This window comes from Salvelinus namaycush, chromosome 35 (genome assembly GCF_016432855.1).
Source record: "Salvelinus namaycush isolate Seneca chromosome 35, SaNama_1.0, whole genome shotgun sequence".
Classification (NCBI taxonomy): Eukaryota; Metazoa; Chordata; class Actinopteri; order Salmoniformes; family Salmonidae; genus Salvelinus; species Salvelinus namaycush.
This window is the reverse complement of record NC_052341.1, coordinates 27,763,280-27,783,947: the sequence shown is the minus strand read 5'-3', so window position 1 is coordinate 27,783,947 and position 20,668 is coordinate 27,763,280. Positions and strand designations below refer to the sequence as shown.

The 20,668-nt window shown below is 42.0% G+C and overlaps 1 protein-coding gene across 2 annotated transcripts; it reads right to left on the bottom strand.

Annotated features, from left to right (window-relative positions):
* Positions 1-1,151: 1,151 nt before the first annotated feature.
* On the bottom strand, positions 1,152-18,774 carry LOC120029814 (AMSH-like protease). Of its 2 annotated transcripts, none has more exons than XM_038975099.1 (11): positions 18,660-18,774; positions 8,843-8,949; positions 7,210-7,427; positions 6,954-7,029; positions 6,356-6,451; positions 5,693-6,002; positions 5,295-5,419; positions 4,731-4,868; positions 2,228-2,340; positions 1,719-1,818; positions 1,152-1,339 (listed from the first exon to the last, which is right to left on the bottom strand). In XM_038975099.1, exons 2-11 carry the CDS (start codon positions 8,921-8,923, stop codon positions 1,283-1,285), a joined length of 1,314 nt encoding a protein of 437 aa, XP_038831027.1. In that variant the 5' UTR covers positions 8,924-8,949; positions 18,660-18,774; the 3' UTR covers positions 1,152-1,282. The 2 variants fall into 2 exon arrangements, with proteins under 2 accessions (XP_038831027.1, XP_038831028.1); XM_038975100.1 differs by lacking the exon at positions 18,660-18,774 and adding an exon at positions 18,001-18,248.
* Positions 18,775-20,668: the final 1,894 nt, after the last annotated feature.

The window sequence follows — 20,668 nt, the reverse complement described above, 5'->3', positions numbered from 1 at the left end:
CTGTAATCGCGATACAAATCGCGATACAAAGTATTGACTCAGCTCTGTGAATACTTATGTAAATTAGATATATATTTTTTTCAATACCGTCGCAATTTTTTTTCCGTTTTCACTTTGTCATTATGGGGTATTGTTTATAGATGGGTGACACAAATCTATTGAATCCATTTTGAATTCAGGCTGTAACAACAATATTTTGAAGAAGTCAAGGGGTATGAATACTTTCTTAAGTCAATAATTCTTTGAGCACTTCGGTTTGTTCCTCCCCGCACAAGACATTCCACCTCGATGAGTTACGCTTTTCTTTTAGGTCAGCACTTCAAGATAAATCAAGACTCACAAATAATGCAAAAATGTCAAGGCTAAAATCCAACTGGCCAAATGTAATCTATTATAACTAAGACTAAAAAGACAACATGAAACTTCCTAAACCACATAGAGCCATCACAATTCAATCAGTCCATTTTATATTGCGTTTAAAAAAAAAGGTTTGTTCATTTGTTGAATATCTGCGTATGTAACCAATTGTGTAAATACTGTATAATTGTGTCTCTCAAGTCTTGTCTGTTGTATCCTGTACCGAGAAAGTTAAGGGTAAGGATACCGTCATGGGAGACTATCATTCATGTATTCATTCATATAACACACACACCTGCTCCCACACACACTTTATTCTCAGCCAGTTGTTCTCACACTGAAACACCTAAGGCCATTTACAGTAAGCCTGCGTGCTAAAATAGTTCTCTCTGGAGAATTTCACATCAAATCTGACAAGCAGAAAGACTCTCTGCCTCAAAAACTCCCCTCTGCCAAAATTGTCAAGCCAAGCTATCAAAAAGCCCCCCCCCCCCCAAAAAAAAACCATACTTAAAGTGGATAAAGAGTTGATAAAACAACACCATTAGAACAATTCCATAGCTCACATCATTGTGTTGCAAAGCAGTTTCAATTCACAGTAGCTCATCTCAAAAAAAAAAAAAAAATACAAAAGCCTTCATTGTAAACAAAGGTAAAAATGGGGCGGCAGGTAGCCTAAGTGGTTAGAGCGTTGGGCCAGTAACCGAAAGGTTGCTAGATCGAATCCCCGAGATGACAAGGTAAAAAGCTGTCATTCTGCCCCTGAACAAGGCAGTTAACCCACTGTCCCCCGGTAGGCCGTCATTGTCAATAAGAATATTTTCTGAACTGACTTGCCTAGTTAAATAAAGGTTAAATAAAAAAATAAATAGGAGTTCCAGTTTGTGATGGTGAGGGTTGTGGGTGTCTTGTCTTCCCCTCGCTGTCACCGGAGGTCCAGCACTGTTGTTTTCGAGTCCTTTATAACAACATGCCTACAGATCTGAAAATAGAAAAGGCCTTGTTTAATTCTCAGGTTAACTAACAACAACAGTGGAGAAGCACAACCATGAATAGAGGGACATATTTTTTATTTGACCTTTATTTAACTAGGCAAGTCAGTTAAGAACAAATTCTTATTTAAAATGACAGCCTACCGGGGAACAGTGGGTTAACTGCCTTGTTCAGGGGCAGAATGACAGATTTTTACCTTGTCAGCTCGGGGATTCGACATGAACACACACACACACACACACACACACACACACACACACACAATAATACACACAAGCTCTATTTGTGACTGTGCTGAATAAGAGGGAGGCTGCGGAGGCAGTGAGGCCTCTCTGTCTGCTGGGAGGATGTCTGTGTGTATTACTTACGCTAAAGAGCGGCGGGTCCTTGGAGTGTGGGTGAAAGCCCTTCAGTCTGCAGCCAGCGACCTCCCCCATCCCAGAGCTGGTGAGTCTGAACACTCCCGTACTGCAACACACAGACCACAGACACAGGACTTGTCTATATACAGTAGGGCTCATGGCCAAAGGAAGTCATGACATTCATCTGGTAAAACTAGAGCGTCTTCCAGCCAAGCAACTGTAAGGCCTACATTAGGTTAGTCATCTGAGTTCTGAACTTATGCCTGAGGCTTATTCAGTGAGGTAGAACATTTAGAGCTGTGTAGAATTAGATAGAGATGTTAAGTATAGAACTGACACAACCCATTCTTCCACATCACAGAGAATCCTCATGTCGGTTCTACATCACGCATTTCCGGTAACATTGCTCCCTACTGAATAAACTATTTGATACCACCCACATTGCATGGATTGGTTTTCTTTAGCGTTAGCATCAGCAGGCTTACTCCTTCTAGCAGACAGGGACAGGGACTCACTCGTTGTGTTTGGGCGAGCAGACGATGGCGATGGCTTCAGGCAGCATGAGCTGGTAGGAGCCGTGTGTATGCAGGTCAACACTGGACAGGAAGGCCGTCTGGGTGGGATGGGTCTGAGGGCAGAGGAGAGCAACAGAAGAGTTGGTTGGAGATAATGGAACTGTGTCAGAAATATGTTAGGTGTTATATCTGATATTTGCAGATTATGTTTATTCCCCAAAATCAGTGGAACTAGATTTCAGTCTGACCCTCCACTGTATAACTCCCATGTTAGAAGTTATTAGACCTGGGCTCCCGGGGCTGCAGCCCTGAATGTTTTTGGTCAAGTCCCAAACCTTTTGATGGTCAAAGAATTTCGAAATTGCAGGCTGTAAGTCTGATATAAGTTTCCATAAACGGCGCATCACTTACACGCTAGGCAAGAGCTCAGTTTTGTGACTGTCATGGTTTTATCATTAATTTAGTGAAAACCGTGTGTCGGTAGCCCAAACCATTCAAAAAGATACAATCCGTTTTACCGGAGGTACAGTATCTTGTTTTTTTTTTCTATTATGAATTCGCGGGAAGTATTGGATAAATAAAATGTCCCGGGCAGCTTTAAAACTAGGTTACTCGCAGGCCGCTTACTAGCCTATTTGTTTTATAACAAACAAGCTGTTCAGTCATGTTACCTTTTAGCTAACAACCTTGTAACTGAACACGCACACATTTGGATTAAGATGGCACATGGAAAATAAGAGATTGTGAACCCAAAAGTAAACGTTTTATTTGAGTGGGAAAAAATTCATAGACATAATTTGGGTAGAGTGTAGCCCTGGGTACATTTATGCTATACTTTGTTGTCTTCAGGAGATTTTCTGTTTAATTTCTTGCTTCCACATCAGCTGATATAATTCAGTGGGACAATTTCTGTTCCTTATGATTGGCTATCTCTTACAGAAAAACCACATGATTTCACATGTGCTATCCCACGGCAAACGGTACCAGAGCGCCAAGTCTAGGACCAAAAGGCTCTTTAACAGCTTCTAGCCCCAAGCCATAAGGCTGCTGAACAATTAACCAAATGGCCACTGGATTATTTACATTGACCCCCCCCATTTATTTTTTACACTGCTGCTACTTGCTGTTTATTATCTATGCATGGTCACTTCACCCCTACCTACATGTACAACTTACCTTGACTAACCTGTACCCCCGCACATTGACTCTGTACCAGTACCCCCTGTATATAGCCTCGTTATTGTTATTTTAGTGTTACTTTTATTATTTTTTACTTTAGTTTATTTGGTAAATATTTTCTTAACTCTTTCTTGAACTGCACTGTTGGTTAAGGGCTTGTAAGTAAGCACTTAACTGTAACGTCTACACATGTTGTATTCGGCGCATGTGAGAAATAAAGTTAGATTTGATTTGGAAAAATCACATGATTTCACATGTGAAGATGTGTTTTTGGAACCCTTCACATGTGATTTAATTTTATCAAATTGCTTTACATGTTGTCACGTTATCACATTAACTTCACATGAAAACATGTTTTTTTCCATAAGGGATCATTTTATTTTCTACAATGTAGAAAATAGTAAAAATAAAGAAAAAACCTTGAATGAGTAGGTGTGTCCAAACTTTTGACTGGTACTCTATTATTCGTATATTTTAGTAAATCTCTCAATGTTTATCTCAAAGTGTACCAGATTGATGCATTTATGCTGTTGAAATAAAAAAATGTCTTCTTCCGGGGGAGGATGCCCCCTCTGGTTTTGGGCTAAGCTCCCAATGTCCTCAACTCCTAGAAACATCCCTGGCACAGACTCAGAAGGCAGGTCTATGATTAACTTTGACATCTGAACCAATGGACCTGGTTTCTATAGTGATATTTGATTATGCAAATTAAAGGGTGGGGGTGGGTAAGTGTGCGCGCACATGGTTCTGTGTGTGTGTGTGTGCGTGTGTGTGTGTATGTGAGTGCATAAGTGTGTATGTATGTGTATATGTGCATGTTTGAGTGCATCTGTGTGTGTACATGTGTGTGTGCGCTTGCGCATACAGTTGAAGTCGGAAGTTTACATACACTTAGGTTGGAGTCATTACAACTTGTTTTTCAACCACTCCACAAATTTCTTGTTAACAAATTATAGTTTTGGCAAGTCGGTTAGGACATCTACTTTGTGCATGACACAAGTAATTTTTCCAACAAAGTTTGACCAAAGTTAAACAATTTAATGGCAATGCTACCAAATACTAATTGAGTGTATGTAAACTTCTGACACACTGGAAATGTGATGAAAGAAATAAAAGCTGAAATAAATCATTCTCTCTACTATTATTCTGACATTTCTCATTCTTAAAATAAAGTGGTGATCCTAACTGACCTAAGACAGGGGATTTTTACTAGGATTAAATGTCAGGAATTGTGAAAAACTCAGTTTAAATGTATTTGGCTAAGGTGTATCAAACTTCCGACTTCAACTGTATGTGTGGAGGTGTGTGTGTAGTGTCGACTCACATGGATCCAGCCCAGAGTTAGTAGGTTGTGGTGGTCCTGGAAACTAAAGAGCTCCTCCACGTTCTCCATATCACAGTAGTCTGGGCCGGCTGACTGTTTGGGCACCACCACATGGGTCAGCATGAACTCGTTTTGAGTCTGGAAGAGACAAAGGTAACACTTCCTATGAGTTAATGCATTACAATGCACAACATAGTCGCTAATAACTGTGCATAAGTCTACTGGCACTGAGGTGCTGTTATTGCTATTTTGCAGGATTTAGCACACCCACCTACACACAGCAATCTGAAGCATGCACATGACATACAGTACATCATAAAATGAGAGCAAATACTGTAGCAACTACAATCAACTTTGAACACCTTACATTGGCAACGCTCTCCTCCTACTCGACATAACTATTGTTTGCAGATGGAACGGCACTGAGTAAAAATGGTGTCTCCGACAGTTTGCTTAGATAAGGTAAACAGCAGCCTGGCAAGTTTGACTTTCCCCAAAGAAACTGGCAGTTTGTCGACAAATAAAATCGATCAATGTTTGTGCGCAGAGCAGAGCATGTCTTACCAGTTTTCCACAGAGCACCCCGCATGTCTCTATTCCCCTGGCTGTGTTACTGTCGGCTAGCAGTAAAAACCTGTAGGTCAGGTCTCTAGGAATGCCCACCCGCCTCAGGCCCTCAACCCGTTGATCTGTATGGACACACACACACACACACACACACACACACCACACTTAAGCACAGTATGTGTAACAACAATAACAGGATGTCCATCAGTGTGGCTCATACAACACAAAAACATGCATCAACAGTGACTAACCAGCTCAAATATATACACCATCTATTAATATACCTCATTATTGACTTCCCCATTACCTTACTAATGGATAGTCTCTGAGTAACAATCACTCAATCGAAAATATAGAACCTAGATGTTATATACTAATGGGAGCAGGACACTCACTATGTACGCCAGCCAGTGTAGCTGCTGGCTTGCTGCTGGGGAGAAGCTGTTTATTGCGGTTTGGGTCGAGACGAACATGGTTCTTGGAGGAGTGGGACAGGCAGGAGCCGTCCGTTTGTTCAGGCACTTTAGCGACCGCCTCGTCTCTGCGATTGGCCAGCTCCTGTCTGCGCAGTTGGTCCTCGAAGTAGCGGAACTGCTCCGACTCCATCTGCATCCTGCGCAGCTGCGCCACCCTCTGCCTCTCCTGCTCAACCAGAGACATCTTCTGCAGCTGCTGGCCGCAGCAATCCGCCACCACCGCCTGGCTCTGCACACGCATACGAACGAGTGCACACATGAACACGCACGTGCACGCACAAACCAAAGATGCAGACACACTTCAGATCTGTGCCATTTTAATATTAGTACAATTTGTTGATATATACATGATCTTACTCCTAACATACCTCGTCACTACTTATCGCAAACTACAAATGTAACTACAAACTGCTGCATTGAAGCATTCACATTCGCCGAACAAGTGATACAAATACCACACTGTAACTAATATGAACAGGCGTTGCACACTAGCACTGGGCTTAGAGCCACACATTGTGCTCCCAGCCAGTCTCCTAGCTAATCTCAAGGAATGTCACGAAAGGTTTGGGTGCTAAACCTTACCTGACTTTTGAGATACTCTGTATGTTCCTTGTTGTACTTCTCGTGGAGGAGCTTCTTCAATTGATCTTTCCGCGGAAATGCGACATCTTGCAACTTCTGAGAATAAAATCAACTGTGTGAGTGCAGGCAGGGACTTACTTTCTTCCACTAGCCGTGGTACTTTGCAGCTCCAATGGTCAATAAGAGTGGGCCAAATCATTACATGAAGAACAGAAAAACGATGAGCCATTCATCTACCATTTCAAAGTTCTTAATAGATCGTAGTGGCGCTTCTATTGTTTGTCCACAAAAGGTTATCTACAGCCCTTTCTAAACTCGTGCTGTGCCTGAGCTGACCTTGGACTCGCTTACCTTTACATACATCACTTAAATCAAAGCAGACCTGAAACCCCCCCCCCACTAAGTATGAGGCACCCACTAAGTAGCCTACCACTCAGCCAGACAGACAGGGCCCTCGTACCACCCTGCCACTCCTCTCTCCATCCCTCGACACCTCTCTCCATCCCTCCAGCCAGGCTAATAAGCCCTGATGTTAATGAGCTTTCCGCAGGGCTGAGCACCACATGGGTCCACTTAAAACAGAAGCCCAAGGGCTTACCTTTATTATCACCTGTTTCTCAGGCACACTGCACTGCTGGTAGTCTCGATGGCTGGGGAGTTTCTCGACAAACAGACTAGAACACAACAGAGAGATAGTGGGTGGTTAGACAGATTACAGTAGTGCATTAATCATCAGATACTGTACTTGATCTGCCATTAGTACATTGGACATAGAGTGTAGTACTAGCATACCTTTGGGCTATCATTGGCCCTAGTCTAGACACAGGTATAAGATACTCTCTCTCTCTCCTTACGTGATGAACTTGTTGTAGAGGACGTAGGCATTCTCCAGGCTGCCCTCCTCCAGGTACACGGCGGCCATGTGCTCCATCTCCACCCCGGACCGGAAGTAGCGGCGTGGCGTGATCTCTTCGTTGATCTCGATGCTGCAGCCCATCTTGCTCAGGGCCCGCACGCGCTCTGCCGCCGTCAGGCTCACGTCCGTGTGGTCCGGCTCGGCCGCCAGCTTCTTCTGTTGGGGGTCAAAGGCCACCGGGATCAGAGATCAACGTTCAAACACCAGGGTTAGAGTCCGAGAGGACACGGGCAGAGCAGTCATAGAGGTCAACTTAGGAGTCAAAGTACAAGCATCGGAGTGTAGTAGATGTCCCTAGAAACTGATCAAAGGCTATTATTGCATTTTCCCAACTAATGGATAAGGTTAGGATAGAACTAAGTCAACCTGGTTATCAACACCAGCATTAGAATACCTCTTTCTACACCCCAGGGCCTAAAACAACACATTTATCACTAACATTGCATCAGTACCAGAAAAACCCTAAGGCCAACAGTCTGACACAGCAACACTATCACCCCTAGCAGCAGTACTACTGTAGCTTCTTCTGAAACAACAGCTAGCATCAGCATGGGCTGTCTCCCTCAGTAGTCTCCCAGCCCTCCCTCTCCAGGTGGTCACATGACCAGACAACATCATCACTGTTCATCCTTCACTGGGACAGGGCGGCCAGTGCAGGTTCAGTGGGCGGGGGTTGGGGGGATTGAGGGGGGAGCTGATCGGAAGCCTGCTCCCTCTGAGCCCGCTGCTATGCTAGCCCCCGCTTTGGCCTGAACGGCCCTGCTCTGCACCATACTAATGAGCACAGCACAGTACACACTGGACACTGCTGCTGCAGAGTTCCTATAAGGTTACTACTGAATGTGGGCGTCTTATCAAGATTCTACTGGACTCCACAGGGGGAAATTGACGAAGACTGCAGACAGAACCATTGCTCGCAGAACATAACGGGCAAAATAATGGGGGAAGTGTTTGGACACTCAAAGTATCAAATTTAGACATCCTTTTGGCAGTGACAGTTGAAGCAGGCATGAGCACTCTCTCTTTTGAGGGCTTGATAATAACATCTCCTTTGTCTAATCATCTATTCATGAGCAGCGGAAGTAAAGTCTGAAGAGGCTAACATCCGCTCTATCCCTCCTTCTCTCCTTCCATCCATCTCTCCCAACGCAGGATGGAGGGATGGCCCTGAATGGAGAGATGAGTCTGAATGACAAAGCAGCTGCAGTGGGAATACTAATGGGAGTGAGTCAGAGGAAAATGTTGGAGTGGACCACCCCAGACCCACTAACCCATTCCCACTCCCCCCCCCCCCCCCCCCACTCTACAGAAGAAGTCAATACAGCCCACACACACGCCTTCCCAGACCCTCATAAACATCCTCTACAGAGTAAACTCAATTCACCCCAGCCTTCCATCAGCCTTCCTATACTAACCTTGAATCCTTCGATTACCATGACAAGAGCCCTCTAGCTCCTCCTTTCACACTGCCTCTTCCTCTACCTATCCCACTCCACACACAGCTCACCCCTCCCTGCCTAACCCCCCCCCCCCCACCCTAAGTACCCTCACCGCTGACTGACAAGACTCACCAGTGTGCTGAAGCTGAAGCCTTGCTCCATGGTGTCTTTAGACTGCAGGGTCACAGGTTCCAATCTTCCCAATGTGTCCATCTGTCATCTCCCAAGATTATAGCCCACTGGAGACGAGAGGAGCGAAACCTTAGCTTGGCTAATGGCCATGACTCTGCTGTGTAATGATTACCATTGGATCGATAAGGTTACCTCTCACTGAGAGAGACACATTCATGTTGTCCACAGAGACAGCTTACCCTCGGTAGTAGTCATATAAATGGTCAAGAGCTTGGCTTATAACCTGACTTGAATGACAAGTATGGCTATTGGATTTGTTTCGCTTTTTCAGCCGTATAGTTTCTCTGTTGTTTCATAGCACAAGAGCTTCCAAAAGCAGCCTCTCAATCAAATTCTAACAGGTTTTTCAAAATAGCTCAACATGCCTCCCAGAAAATGTGCTACTGTTGCTATGACAGCTTGTAACCAAGCAGCAAAATAGGGTGAGTCATGGACATATTTTGCTGAGATGAAATCCTTGATGGGGCTTTATCTAGCTTGGTCAATTAGCATATTTCAGCAGTGCATTTAATCATCTGGGTTCCCTCTATTCTTCAATCCAAATATTACTATGATACTGCAACAGATTGAAAAGCAAGATGTTGCCATACATTCAAACCCTTTCCATTCCTCAGTGATATGCAGTGATAGTCTGCTTGATGCTGCCTTGGAAACCCATCGTGTACAGTACAAAATGGGAACATGGTGTGAAATCTAGATGTAATTAACACTGCTTGAGGCTGACTTTAATGTGAAGGGGGAAAAAAACTACTTCAAGTCAGTGACTGTAAAATTACCATATTTCTGCAGTTAATAACTGTATTTAATAATATATTTTTAAAAAGGTGGTTAGAATTCTGAAATATTTTCACCCCAAACTTTTGAACGGTAGTGTACAGTCGTGGCCAAAAGTTTTGAGAATGACACAAATATTAATTTTCACAAAGTTTTCTGCTTCAGTGTCTTTAGATATTTTTGTCAGATGTTACTATGGAATACTGAAGTATAATTACAAGCATTTCATACGTGTCAAAGGCTTCTATTGAGAATTACATGAAATTGATGCAAAGAGTCAATATTTGCAGTGTTGACCCTTCTTTTTCAAGACCTCTGCAATCCGCCCTGGCATGCTGTCAATTAACTTCTGGGCCACATCCTGACTGATGGCATCCCATTCATGCATAATCAATGCTTGGAGTTTGTCAGAATTTGTGAGTTTTTGTTTGTCCACCCTCCTCTTGAGGATTGACCACAAGTTCTCAATGGGATTAAGGTCTGGGGAGTTAAGGTCTGGGAGCCATGGACCCAAAATATTTGTTCCCCGAGCCACTTAGTTATCACTTTTGCCTTATGGCAAGGTGCTCCATCAGGCTGGAAAAGGCATTGTTCGTCACCAAACTGTTCCTGGATGGTTGGGAGAAGTTGCTCTCGGAGGATGTGTAGGTACCATTCTTTATTCATGGCTGTGTTCTTAGGCAAAATTGTGAGTGAGCCCCCTCCCTTGGCTGAGAAGCAACCCCACACATGAATGGTCTCAGGATGCTTTAATGTTGGCATGACACAGGACTGATGGTATGCCCCAAACAATCGGAAAGGGGATTCATCAGAGAAAATGACTTTACCCCAGTCCTCAGTAGTCCAATCCCTGTACCTTTTGCAGAATATCAGTCTGTCCCTGATGTTTTTCCTGGAGAGAAGTGGCTTCTTTGCTGCCCTTCTTGACACCAGGCCATCCTCCAAAAGTCTTCGCCTCACTGTATTCACCCGTGCAGATGCACTCACACCTGTCTGCTGCCATTCTTGAGCAAGCTCTGTACTGGTGGTGCCCCGAGCCCGCAGCTGAATCAACTTTAGGAGACAGTCCTGGCGCTTGCTGGACTTTCTTGGGTGCCCTGAAGCCTTCTTCACAACAATTGAACCGCTCTCCTTGAAGTTCTTGATGATCCGATAAATGGTTGATTTAGATGCAATCTTACTGGCAGCAATATCCTTGCCTGTGAAGCCCTTTTTGTGCAAAGCAAATTATGACGGCACATGTTTCCTTGCAGGTAACCATGATTGACAGGGAAGAACAATGATTCCAAGCACCACCCTCCTTTTGAAGCTTCCAGTCTGTTATTCGAACTCAATCAGCATGACAGACTGATCTCCAGCCTTGTCCTCGTCAACACTCACACCTGTGTTAACGAGAGAATCACTGACATGATGTCAGCTGGTCCTTTCGTGGCAGGGCTGAAATGCAGTGGAAATGTTTTTGGGGGATTCAGTTCATTTGCATGGCAAAGAGAGACTTTGCAATTAATTGCAATTCATCTGATCACTCTTCATAACATTCTGGAGTATATGCAAATTGCCATCACACAACTCAAGGCAGCAGACTTTGAAAATTAATATTTGTGTCATTCTCAAAACTTTTGGCCACGACTGTACATTGACATTGGGGTTTTGCTGGAGATGATGAATATGGAAAATTTCACCATTCATGTGTTTGGATTCCTACTTTCAAACTTTGGATTCTTACTTTCTCTGCAAGAAGCAGTAATGCTCAAGCAGATGGGAACGACATTCACTGATTCAAATACAATTACAGGAGACATGAAAGCCTTCAGTCACTCACAGATCATGAACACAGCATGACTAACTTAATGCATGAAAAATCAACTAGATTTCTAGTTTTTGGCAATGTGTCTTATTTTCAATAAATGTACAATATTTTAGCCTGCATTTTGTACATTCTCACCCAAAATTCTCATTACCCGAAATGTGTCTGGATTAAATTCTCGGGTCAATTTTACTTTAGAAAGCCTAACATATTTTAATTAAACAAAATATGTTGCTGTAGTTTGTCCTTAACTCACAAAAATTGTATTTTAGTTGAATTTTACATTAAACTGTTAGATGTATTATGTAACAACACAGTGTCTGTAGACGTGCCTAATTACGTAACACTGTAAAAACAATTCGTTTTTAAATAAAGTTGTATTCACCCATGCATGATGCATCATCTAAAGCAGGTATTCCCAAACTGGGGTACGCGCAATGCCGTCGGGGGTACGCCAAATAAAAATGTGATTCACATAATAAAATAAAAAAGGATTCTTCACATTTTCAAACAATCCATTTATAGACACATACAAGCTCTACTGGTAGTACTGCTACTACCAGCAGTACTACACCTGCACCTGTCGATGACACAAGTTGTTCTGCTTCCTCAAGCACATCCAATGATAGCATCAATAATTCTACATTTGTTGTTAGCCTAGCTAGCATGGACACTGACAGTTGTGAATTGGATGCAGCCAAAGAGCTACTGCCCCCTTTCCTGGGAAAGCACCGAAAAAACAGACAGGGACATTGGGCCTTCAAAGAGGCGCAAATATGATGAGAACTACGTTGATTTGTGGTTCCCTTATATTGGGAGTAGTGCCTTTCCTCAGCCACAGTGTGTTATATGTTCAAAAGTACTATCTCACAACTCGATGAAACCTTCACTCTTGCGCAGACATTCAGAAACAAAACATGCCAATTTGAAAAATAAGCCACAGGGTTTTTTTGAGTGAGAATTAAGACGACTTCGAGTAGTAAGACATGTATAAAAGCAACAGATACCATTAATAAGAAGGGGCTAGAAGTGTCTTATATGGTGAGCTACCGAGTGGCTAGGACAGACAAGCCCCATACTAGTGTGGAGGACTTAATTCTTCCTGCTGCCACGGATATGGCTGGGACAATGTTGGGGGAAAAGCCAAAAAAACAATACAATGTCTCCATCAAACAACACTGTTTCACGACGCATAAGTGACATGGCAGGAGATGTTTTGAAACAATTACTGCTTCGCATACAAGCCAGTGAATTCTATGCGTTACAGCTGGATGAGTCAACAGACGTGGCGGGCCTGGCACAGCTCCTGGTATATGTCCGTTACGTTTATGGGTGGTCAATTAAGGAAGACATCCTCTTCTGCAAACCACTGGAAACCAGGACAACAGGAGAGGATATTTTTAAGTACTGGACAGCTGGACAACCAAATGGACTTTGGTGGTCAAGATGTGCTGGTATCTGTACTGATGCTGCAAAAGCCATGACAGGGAGACATAGTGGAGTGGTGACGCGCGTCCAAGCAGTTGCTCCCGACGCCACTTGGGTAGACTGCAGCATCCACCGAGAGGCTCTTGCTGCCAAGGTAATGCCTGACAGCTTGAAATACGTTTTGGACACTACAGTGAAAATGGTGCCCTTTGTTAAAACAAGGCCCCTGAACTCTTGGGTATTTTCTGCACTATGCAATGATATGGCCATGTAACGCTTTTACAACATACAGAAGTGCGCTTGTTATCAAGGGGCAATTGAGAGACGAATTTAAAGTCCTCTTTACTGACCATAATTTTCACTTGTCTGACCGCTTGCATGATGACGAGTTTCTCACATGACTGGCCTATCTGGGTGAAGTTTTTCTCTCCTGAATGATCTTTATCTAGGATTACAGGAACTCTCTGCAACTATATTCAATGTGCGGGACAAAATTGAGGCTATGATTAAGAGGTTGAAGCTCTTCTCTGTCTGCATTAACAAGAACAACACACAGGTGTGAGCAAATGAACTCAAGCTTACGGACAATGTCAAATGTGATATAGCGAAGCACCTGAGTGAGTTGGGTGCGCAATTACGCAGGTACTTTCCCGAAATGGATGACACAAACAACTGGATTCGTTATCCCTTTCATGCCCTGCCTCCAGTCCACTTACGATATCTGAACAAGAGAGCCTCATCGAAATTGCAACCTGCGGTACTGTGAAAATGTTATTTAATCAGACGCCACTGCCAGGTTTCTGGATTGGGCTGCGCTCAGAGTATCCTGCCTTGGCAAATCGGCTGTTAAGACACTGATGCACTTTGCAACCACTAGCATGAAAACTAAATACAGGCACAGACTGTGTGTGGAACATGATTAAAGACTGAGACTCCAATACAACCCAACACTGCAGAGTTATGTGCATCCTTTCAAGCACACCCTCCTCATTAACCTGTGGTGAGTTATTCACAATTTTTGATGAACAAATACTGTGTTATATTTGTATGGTGTTTAAATAAAGGGCAAAATTATTGATTATTATTATTTGTGCCCTGGTCCTATAAGAGCTCTTTATCACTTCCCACGAGCTGGGTTGTGACAAAAACTCACACTCATTCTTATGTTTAATAAAATGTATCGTATAGTGTGTGTGTGTGGCAGGATTACAATGATGGCAAAAAACAACATTTGAGAGTGCACTGGCCCTGGTGCTAGAGGGGGTATGCAGCTGGAGGTTGAATGTTTGAACGGGTACGGGACTATAAAAAGTTTGGGAACCACTGATCTAGAGGAGTTGTCCTTAGATGAGCACAAGTTCATTACTTTATTTGCTTGTTTGCCTTCAGAATGAGGTTATTTTTCTCAAACACCCCATTTACCCCACTTGGCCTTCTCATTACCGAAACGGCTAAAAAGCAAAAATTGGTAAAATGTCAGAGAACCATTACCTTACCAGAATGTTGGCATGAATGGGCTTTAGAGATGTGGTCAATTGTTTGCTGACTCATAATTGCTGTCTCCTATAATATGAAAATTGAGCTATGTGCCTCTCATAACCGATACACACATTTCTCATTACCACATCATATTTAGGTCCGTTTTGGTAATGATAACAGTAATTTCAGTAATGATAATAAGCTAATTCTAATGTATAGTCAATGGGGGGGCTGTGTTGGTAACTTTATTTATTTACTAGGACCACTCCTTAATAAACTGATTGTACAGATTTTTTGTAAAAGAACAGTTATTTGATTAAGTAAGGTTTGTCAAGAAATACGGGGTGTATAAAAAACATTTAACTTACTTTAAACCACAATCGGCAGTTAATGTTTCAGCAAAGAGCAACCCCACCAGTATATCCCCCATTTTGACACGTGTACCTGTTTTCACACTTACCTATACTGTTGTTTGATATCCCAAGACAGTATCTCACATATTTAGGTACTTTATAGGCATAATGTGTTGTGCTGTTTGCATTCACACTCAATTCGGAAATACATCTAAAATACCTTACAACCACAAATATCCAAATCCTATTACACAAAGCTAATATTACCTGTACAGCTGTCACCAAGGCAAAGGGTGGCTATTTTGAAGAATCTCAAATATAAAATAGATTTAGATTTGTTTAACACTTTTTTGGTTACTACATGATGTGTTATTTCATAGTTTTGATGTCTTCACTATTATTCTACAATGTAGAATATAGTAAAAATAAAGAAAAACCCTGGAATGAGTAGGTGTGTCCAAACGTTTGACTGGTACTGTATAATATATATATATATTTTTTTTTTACAGTCACTGTGTTACGTTCAAATCCACTTTTGACTTTTGAAAAAACATGCATGTAATTACAGCACTTATACTTACACTGAAGTAAGGGATATTTTAGTCAATTGCATTAAAGGGCGACTGCATTCCTGATTTGGCCTCGTTTTAGATTTAGTTCATTAAGAAATGCTAGTGCCCATTACTGATTTCAAATGTGAGTTGGTTTCGGGGTGTGGTTTAATGTTGGTGTCTCGTGTCCGCAGGTGGAAAGAGTTAGGCAAATAATTTTTTCCAGCTGATGTGAGAGGTTGGCAAAATTGGTTTCACTTTGGATAGCCTATCTCCGGCTAGTTAATAAATAAATCATCAATAAACTACACAATGCAAATGAGACAATATTTTTATGTTGCACAACTTCTCATGAAACACTTTCAATTTGTAAATACATTTCTACAATGTATAGTAGGTTTGAGGTCTTTAAGTCATTGAAATTTGGAGCTGTTGGAATTTTAACATATTATCCCATGTACGTTGTGTAATTTACAGATGGTCCCAAAATAGCCTTATATGGCTATCCAAAGTCAACCCAAATTTACCACAGGCATTTTGATCTGGTCAGGAGCAGCTGCACTCCGAATTTATGATTACTTGCTGCTGCCAGCTGTGGGCATGTGGGTAGGGTTGAAACAAACCCAACCTTCATTTACGTTGTGATGCAGTAATGACCACAAGTCTCACAAAACTCTGTTTTGGACAAGACTGATTTTATGAACAAAATTATCCTATTTACACTTTGTAGTACATTTTGACAGTAGAATAGATGTTACTGACTCATATTAACCCCACATAGGCTGTTTTCTAAATGACAAGTTCGTTTTTAACAGGGCCTAAAATAAACACCCACCACCAGTCAAATTAAGGTAGATTTTGGCATTGGCAGGTAAGAGACAATTTATGCTTGATCTGAAAACGTGGTCGGAGGCGCCAGTATGGCACGCAGAGGCCAAATTGAGCTCCGTACCACATCGCCATGCACTTCTAAAAAAATGTAGAGCGTGGAGGGCTCAGTACAGCTCCGCATTGACATGATTGGTTGGAAGGTGAGGGCGAGAGGTCCTGTATAAACACAAACTCACTTCCTAAACAACAGCTCTGCGTTTCTCGGTGGAGCGCAAGAAGTATGAATGCCCTGACTCGTGCAGAGGCCATATCATCGTAAATGCTGCAAGGCCCATACAGATGTCAGATTGATCATGCAGCGTCTTTAACCCACACAGCGCTGCAACACTGCCTGGCTGGGGGCTGTGGCACACCTGATGAACTGAGTGAATATTTTATTTTTAGTAGCGCTGGCACGGGTATAAAAGTTGGTCTAATTTACTTGAAACGAAAGTCTACTTAAGTGAGACTTTGTCCTTGTGTTTCTTGGCTATTTACATTGTTTTGTTCACAAACTAGGTTGTTTTTCAAAGTTATGAGTTTCAAATGTTAGGGATGAGAAGACAATGTAGCTACTAGTCAGACTCTCAATCTCACAGGCACAAACATGACTCGAGTCGCATTACCACGGTAACATCCCGCCCTTAAAGGGACAGGTGAACAGTTTTGTCTCATCTGTGATATTTTGTTTAAAAGACTCAGTTCACAAAAATGTACTTAAACAACATACCACATTGCTTCTCACTAGTAATACATGTATTGTTTTAGAAACTTTAAAAAGCTTGATCATCCATTTCTTGTGTTTTTTGGGGTAATTTTTGTGAAAAATGTGTTTTGCCTGGCCGGGGGGGCTTTACTTGGCTCATCACGCTCTAGCTACTCCTTATTGCAGGCCGAGTGCCTGCAGCCTGACCTCGGTCGTCAGTTGAACGGTGTTTCCTCTGACACATTGGCGCGTCTGGCTTCCGGGCGGGTGTTAAAAAGCGCGGTTTGGCAAGTCATATTTTGGAGGACGCATGACTCGACCTTTGCCTCCCGAGCCCATTGGGGAGTTAAAGCGAGAAGACAAAATCGAAATAGCGGAGAAAAAGGGGGTACAAAAAAAATGTGTTTATTACTTTTTGGGACTTTTAAACTATTGCAATAATGAGAATTTTTGCATTGATTGTGGTAAAATGTATAATAATTATGAAATAGATAAGTACAGATCCTAATCTCAGTGATTTAAGGAGGATATTTCGTGAAAAATGATATTTCCGGAAAAACTATGCTTTTTTTGGTCAAATGTGAGTTGTGAGAAAGACCCAATCAGGAGTGTTCTACTCTGTTAGTACTATTTTCTATGATACAGTACAGTAAGGACAACGAACCAACATAATTAAAATGTTCCTTGAGAATGGAAAGGCATAGAAAGCTAAAAGTTGTTTTACAACATACCTAAGATGTCAAGTCAACGGAACACATTTTATTGACATGTCCCATTTTCTGAATGAACCTGTATTTCCATCAAAATGATTTGAGTCTTTCCTTCAATTGAATTTGCACAATAAATGCACCATTCAAAAATGGTAGGCTATTTTAAGATATGACTTACAGATTCAGGAAACAAAAAAATGGTTTATGGCATGTGCTTGCATTGTAGGGCAGCCTACTATATTTGAGTCACCGTATTAGTTAGACTACTGATATAATGGACCATTATCTTAACTAATACCCATTATAACAGTAGCATAGCATTATTTTAATAACAAAAGTCACAGTGAATTTATATACATAGAAAGTAGGTAACTATTCATATGAAACTAAATGAAACATTGAATGAACATTGTAACTTACCTCTCTCAAACTGAGACTTGTCTGTGTGCTTCCTGTATGCTTTGGTAAGCTGATGCACCTGGCACTAGCTAGTAGTACAACTTCTTTTGATAGCCATGTGTCAACAAAATGAGAAAATCACTGCCTACATGTCAACATTGGGAATGTGGCCCATCAGCAACATTGTATCTGTACAATAACATCGATCATCACTTTATCTACACTGAATTTGTAGTTCCAGATTCCATGTAGCAATATAGGACCTTCTATTCGACCTCTTGTTTGTGATTTAAAACCGATTTCTGGTCATTTCACCAGCTTTGCCACATCAGGAAATTTAAGGGGGGGGGCTTAAGAATGATACTCACTCCCTAATAAAAACACAATCACTGGCTACTGCGTGTAGTTTCTGGAAAATTAAAGAAACTATTTGATGTAACAGTTTAGCGTGCAGTAGACTGATAAATCGTGTAAATAGTTAAAAATGCGACCCAGTTTATTTGCTTTCCCCAAACTCCGCATCCCTGTCGTCACACGCTAGAATTGAGTGCGAAAGCAGGAAACTGGCGTCAATAAAAGCCACTGTTATCTTATCCAAACCTGGCGTATTTAGCTTTTGTAAACCTACTTCATGAAGGCATTGTTCAAAATGAAAAGGGATAGAAAGAGCGTAAGTTTACCGACGATAAAATGGCTGATAGCTGTCTTTCAAATCCAATGTCCTAATAGGCGAAAGAGATTGTCATCCAGTCCTCCTATGATAGCATCGGCGCTGTGGTGTTGGTGACAGCAGCCGTGGTCGCTATGAAGGGATGTGTCCTACTACACGGGGTGGAGGAAAATCCACTACTGGACAAAAGAGAAAATGCCCTACAGCTTCGACACTGGCAACAGCATTTGCATCCTGTAAATTCATAAGGTTATTCATGGCGCACACACCACAGGGGCGCTTGACACAATGCCATCATAAAAACGTGGGGTTGAAAAAAGAAATACAAACATCTACAGAATGACCAACAAGAAGCTATTTCATTACAATTTGTCCAATAATTAAGCTTATAGAAAAAAAATTGATTTCGGACATACAATTACTCAACAGTGCATTCGGAATTGTCACCAGATATGATTCTGATTAAAATAGGGTGCATTGGAAATAAGTGTGGTGTAATAATCAAACTCCTTCGCCAGAGGGCGTAGGCTACATTGCGGTACCTGCTGGGCGTTTTGGAACGTTCAGATAGAAATAGGCTCTTTAGAACAAATATGCCTCTCTGACATGTACAATAAGGAATCACATCGGCTCTATTCAGTTCATTTCTAGCTGCAACGTTCGGCAACTACACGTGCGCTTTCTCCAAAAAATGTATGTGCTGTGATGGGAGCTGTGTGTAAACAACATGAGCCTATTTAAAAGACGATCCAGCTAAATTGAATTAAGATTTGAATAATTCAAGTGTGGTTCACTCTGGATGAATTGAGGACCTGTAACATCATCATGCCCACGTTCATGATTACTGCATGGCTTTCCAGATGTATCATTTATCTCTATTCTAATGAACATATGTGGCACAATGATAAACCCCACCCTTTGCATGGTGATGTTGTGCCATGTCTTACCTTAATGCAAAATGCTTACTCACACTTGTTGCCTATTCTGACTTCTTAAAATTAGCATCGCAATAGACCAACTTTAGCCTAATACAGTTTGTGTAGGCAAATGTATCTTCGTGAAAACCGTCATTAAACACAGCTGAAAAAAATAATAATCCGAATCATTAAATAATCCAACAAACCACACCCTAAATGTGTTAGCCTACTTTGGGTGTAGGACTAGATGTTGAAAATGAGCAGTGGCCCGTGAGGTGCATAGGCCTAAATTAAAAATGAAGAAGTTGGCTGTGGAAATATTAGCCTAGGAAACACGTAAGTGATTTTCAGGTCGGAAAGTCGGAGCTCTCGAAAGATGCCTGAGCTTCCGAAATGGAATTCCAAGTTGGATGATAGTTCAAAATGATTTTTTAGCCTTATTCTAAAATTGATAAAATCGTTTTTTTCCCCTCATCAATCTACAGACAATACACCATAATGACAAAGCACATGTTTTGTTTTTTTGCTAACTTATTTAAAATAAAAAACTGAAATATTACATTTACATAAGTATTCAGACCCTTTACTCAGTACTTTGTTGAAGCACCTTGGCAGAGATTACAGCCTTGAGTCTTCTTGGGTATGACGCTACAAGCTTGGCACACCTGTATTAGGGGAGTTTCTTCCATTCTTCTCTGTAGATCCTCTCAAGCTATGTAAGGTTGGATGGGGAGCATTAATGCACAGCTATTTTCAGGTCTCTCCAGAGATGTTCGATCAGGTTTAAGTCCGGGCTCTGGCTGGCCACTCAAGGACATTCAGAGACTTGTCCCAAAGCCACTCCTGCGTTGTCTTGGCTGTGTGTTTAGGGTTGTTGTCCTGTTGGAAGGTGAACCTTTGACCCAGTCTGAGGTCCTTAGTGCTCTGGAGCAGGTTTTCATCGAGGATCTCTGTACTTTGCTCTGTTGATCTTTGCCTCGATCCTGAGTAGTCTCCCAGTCCCTGCCGCCCGAAACATCCCCACAGCATGATTCTGCCACCACCATGCTTCACCGTAGGGATGGGGCCAGGTTTCCTCCAGACGTGACGCTTGGCATTCAGG

Bases quoted from the DNA above. Each gene is read 5' to 3' on its own strand.
- LOC120029814 (XM_038975099.1), bottom strand. From the start codon at position 8,923: ATGGACACATTGGGAAGATTGGAACCTGTGACCCTGCAGTCTAAAGAC. The intron at 4,869-5,294 runs GTAAGACATGCT...TGTCTCTTCCAG, and splicing joins GGGTGCTCTGTGGAAAACTG to ACTCAAAACGAGTTCATGCT. The intron at 1,340-1,718 runs GTAAGTAATACA...TTCTATTTTCAG, and splicing joins AGGACCCGCCGCTCTTTAGC to ATCTGTAGGCATGTTGTTAT.